General features: G+C 35.7%; 1 protein-coding gene across 1 annotated transcript; it reads left to right on the top strand.

The window, feature by feature from the left end:
- Nucleotides 1-717: 717 nt before the first annotated feature.
- LOC141613707 (uncharacterized) lies at nt 718-1,258 on the top strand. Its single transcript, XM_074432451.1, has 2 exons — nt 718-819; nt 905-1,258. The coding sequence occupies exons 1-2, from the start codon at nt 718-720 to the stop codon at nt 1,256-1,258; spliced, it is 456 nt and encodes a 151-aa protein (XP_074288552.1).
- Nucleotides 1,259-4,544: the final 3,286 nt, after the last annotated feature.

The following is a 4,544-nucleotide window of genomic DNA, read 5'->3' as shown; positions in this document are numbered from 1 at the left end:
ACTTACATCGGAATGACGAGAACGACGAGAGGAGCGCTATGGAACAAAAATAGTTGAAAACGGATAAGGAACGAAGCACCGACGTCGATTAACAGATCAAATTTTGAAAAGGAAAGACAAAAATCGCCAGAAGAAGAAAAAAGAACAAAGAAGAAGAAAAGAGACGTGAGGAGATGAAAATGAGGCAGCAGCCTGCTAGCCTGCTATTTATTATACGTACGTTTCTTCATCGTTAAGTAATTTCACTCGTTTTTAAAACCGTCTCGAGTTAAATTAAACCGGTTTTGATTCGTTTTGACGGAAAATCAAATTATTCGTCAAACCCGATTTTCGAAAACGCTAAAGTTTTTAAACACGAGTTTACTAGAAAATTAAGTACCCATATGCCCTATATCCTAACTCATTTACCCAACGATCGTAAGAAATAGAAAATCCCATGTTTACGACTTTTCATCGAAATAACCTTTTATTAAAGAAAAGGTTCAAATATAGTTAAATTACTTTTAAACAAAACATTTCCAAACTATCAAAAATAATTATATTACTTCAAAATAAAATAAAATTATATTTTATCGAATTATTATTATTTCAAATAAATTAATATTAAATTAAAGTTGATTTAAAATATTACTTTTAAAATATAATAACGGTCCAAATTTACGGGGTGTTACAGAAATCTTAGATAAAGTTATTTCAAAATCACGAAAAGACTGGAGTATGAAATTAGATGATACCTTATGGGTGTATAGAACAGCATTTAAGACACCAATTGGTGCATCGCCGTATCGTTTAGTTTATGGTAAGTCTTATCATTTGCATGTAGAGCTAGAACATAAGGCATGGGGGGGCAATTTGTGAGCTCAATTTTGATTCTAAGTTGTGCGGTGAGAAACGTTTATTGCAGTTAGATGAACTGGAAGAATTTAGGCTGAATGCCTATGACAGTTCCCGCATCTATAAGAAGAAGACCAAGAGATGTCATGACAAGAGGATCATACCGCGCAAGTTCCAAGTTGGGGAGAAGGTGCTACTGTTCAATGCCCGTCTCCATCTATTTCCTGGTAAGCTAAAGTCCAGGTGGAGTGGCCCTTATACGGTAACATCTGTTTCCAAATTCGGGTCAGTTGAGCTAGAGAACTCCGCGGAAGAGAAATTTAAGGTGAATGGCCACCAAGTTAAGCATTACTACGACGCTAATGACTTTGTTGTAGTGGTCGAGTTTCTGTACTTTGACCCAATTTCTGAACCTGAAGATTGAGGTAACAAAGGTCGAGTGGTATCTTAAAAACCAGCGCTGACCGGGAGGCAACCCGGATTGTTCACTTTTTGTAATAAACTCTTTAATTCGTGTGTGTGTGTGTTTTTGTTTTCTTTCTTTTTATTGCTTTAATTCTGTCGCCAAGTACTCTAGCAACTCTTACGTGTTTCTTCTGCCTATTGTGGACAATTTTGATGAACCTTTCAGGTACTACTTCAAGGCAGTACAAATTTATGACTTTTACGCGCGAAAAGAGGAGGAAACACGCTACAATAGATCAACACATGCCACCCCGCAAATAGGTGACAATTTACAAACAACCAACACACGTCAGTTTCAATAATATAAATACTCAAAACGTGACATGATGTATAAACATGCAATACGACACAAAATGCACAAGACGCGACTCCTTATCCATGAAAAATCCACAGCCACCTAATTACCAGGGACATACCCACGATACCACAATCGGTTACGACACCGCAGCACCGTCCACCAATCAGCCAAACTGATAGACTATCGCACACCTATGCAAAAATAAATTCCCTAGACACAATTGAATGTAGTATGTAGGGGTCGAATCCACAGAGAGACGATAGTTGTTAATTAGTTGTTATGGGATGAATTTTATCAAGGTCGGTTATCGTATGTTTGGTTGATTTGTTGGTTATGCAAATAAAACGAAAACAATAATAAAGAAAGTGTCTAGGGAGGTCGGGTCATACATGCAAATTATGTAAATAATTAAATTAAACATAGTAGTTGATAAATCGTTAATTGTTTATGCTTAAAGACACCCACCTCACGATATTAGTGTCAACCATAGACCGGGTCCTAGAGAAACTCTCGCTTATGACTAGATCGTCCTACTACACATGCTTAGTCTAATCCGATTATGTGCCTCTCGACATATCGAACGAATTAACAAACTTAATCAATGAATAAGGCCTTTAAACAAAGATTAAACGTGACGATGCAAACATGTGATAGAAACAATGAAACGATATTAAAACATCCTAGTTAATCATGTTACAAATACTTTTTATGCATGACTCCCTTCATTCCCTAGACAAGGTAGGCAACTCTAGCATAATGTAAATGTAAACTAAACTAATGATAATTCAAATGATAAACATAATGAAAATAGGAATAGAATTACCTTGAAATGGAAATGGAAATGGAATTGAAGAATAATGCAAATATAAATAACTTGAATATAACTTGAAATGGAAATTGTAATGTAAATTGAAATGCTTAAAGGAAATTGTTTATAGTAAATCTAATCTAAACTAAACTAAGAACTAAACTAAGAACATGAAAGTAGTGTAGAAAATACTAAGAAAAATGGTGTTCTTGACTTTTGTGTTAATTCCGTCTTAACTCTTGTTTAATGCTTGTGCGGAATCCGATGTTAGCATCTTCAAGCATCCGTCCAAGGCATCCTAGGGACTTCTAGTATCCAATGTAAGCTCTTGTGGACTTCATTTTGGGCTTAACTTTGATTTCCTTACTTGTGCATCAACCCAAATAGTATGACTTTATGCTCGGGATTTCTATTTCTTCCCAAAATGCCCCTATACTTCCCGGAACTCCTTTGCATGATCAAGACTTGTTCTCATTAGCCTCGTGAACTCTTGTACTTGCTACTTTGACGGGAAAAAGCTACTAAAAGCTTAATTTCCTACAAAACACAAGCAAATACAACTAGAACACGGAATTAGCTCACAAACACTAACATTAGTGCAAATGACATGTAAAATAGAGCTAAAATAGGGGGTTACAATGTATATAAAATGGACTTATAAAACTCACCCAAGCTAAACCCTTGCTTGTCCTCAAGCAAGCACACAATACAATGTATGATAAGGACAATGGTACGAGCAACAATCATCCCTTCCAAATGCATTCCCGTCAAGAAACTTTAGATCACAATGAATCAAATCCCAAAACAACATGGGCATAGGGAAAATGCAACAACGTGGATGAGATTTATATGACGGCGTAGCATGAATGACATCAAATGAACTTTCCGGCCCTTGTACGATCTTTTGACTTTGGACTCTCACGGTACCCTCAAGCTCTTTTATATGTGAAAGGATATTTAAATGAGTATCACTCACCTATCCTCGACTTATGAGAGTGTGCCCGCAATCTAATATGGTAGTCATTTCAAATCACAAGTCAAAAACAATCGAAATGCAAGCATATAAAAGAAGTCAATGGGTAGAAGAAGGCAATATGTAATGGGTAAGAAAAGGGAAAATATGAATTATGGTATTTGGAGCTAAGTCAAGCTAGCAACAACCAAGTGAAAGGATGCTCAATCCCAAAACTAAACCCAATATTTCAATACAAGTCATAAGAACATTCTCCAAAAGATGATAATAAAACATGAGAATTTTCTTAATTTCCACTTCTTCTTTTTCTTAATACAATTTTTTCTTCTTTTTCTTCTTTTTCATTCATGTGATTTTTTCATTTTTCATTTTTCTTTTCTTTCTTCAATTTTCTCTTCTTTTCTTTTTCAAAACTTTTTTTTTTCACTTCTTTTCTTTCATTAACCAATTCCGAAAACTATCAAATCCGGCATAACCAAGCTCACAAAGACCAAAAATTAAGCAAATTCCAAATGAGCACCCTAACACCAAAGACATAGCTACTAGCTTAACAAGGTAGACAAGTATTATGTAGCTAGTTAAGATGTAAAACATGTGTAAGAAGGGGCTAGAAATGGGCAATAATGTCTATGTGAATGGCTTCAAATGCAAGCATATAATGAAAGTAATGCTCATAAAAGATGAAATAAAAACCATACTTGTGCATTATTGATATAACACACACCATAAGGAGGCCTACACTCACCTAAGAGAGACAGGATATAGATGCATCGGTCCAAGGAGGCTCTACCTTACCATCTTGTGGCTTGCCAAAATTCAAGATCAAGCCTATTCGGTTCAAATTTCATCTTCCACCAACTATGTCAAGACATCTCCATGTATGAAAAACCCGTCAAAAGCGCTACTCATTAGCTTTAAAAAGCTACAATATTGGAAATGCAAAGAGGAAAGACATTATGCACAAGACAAAAGGGTGGACACAACACACACTTTTTATGAAAATTTTCAATTTTTTCAAAGTTTTAGTTTAGTAGATTTCCCATAACTAGACTCACTAAATCCCTCCCCCAAGCTAGAACAACACATTGTCCTCAATGTGTAAAACAAAGAAGGACACCCAACAAGGGGAGATGGGACGACACATGCGGAAATAAAGAAAGGAAAGA

The sequence above is a fragment of the Silene latifolia genome, chromosome 11 (genome assembly GCF_048544455.1).
Source record: "Silene latifolia isolate original U9 population chromosome 11, ASM4854445v1, whole genome shotgun sequence".
Lineage (NCBI taxonomy): Eukaryota > Viridiplantae > Streptophyta > Magnoliopsida > Caryophyllales > Caryophyllaceae > Silene > Silene latifolia.
The sequence above is the reverse complement of the archived record's forward strand: the minus strand, read 5'-3'. Positions and strand labels throughout refer to the sequence as shown.

Bases quoted from the DNA above. Each gene is read 5' to 3' on its own strand.
- LOC141613707 (XM_074432451.1), top strand. From the start codon at position 718: ATGAAATTAGATGATACCTTATGGGTGTATAGAACAGCATTTAAGACA. The intron at 820-904 runs GTAGAGCTAGAA...CGTTTATTGCAG, and splicing joins GTAAGTCTTATCATTTGCAT to TTAGATGAACTGGAAGAATT.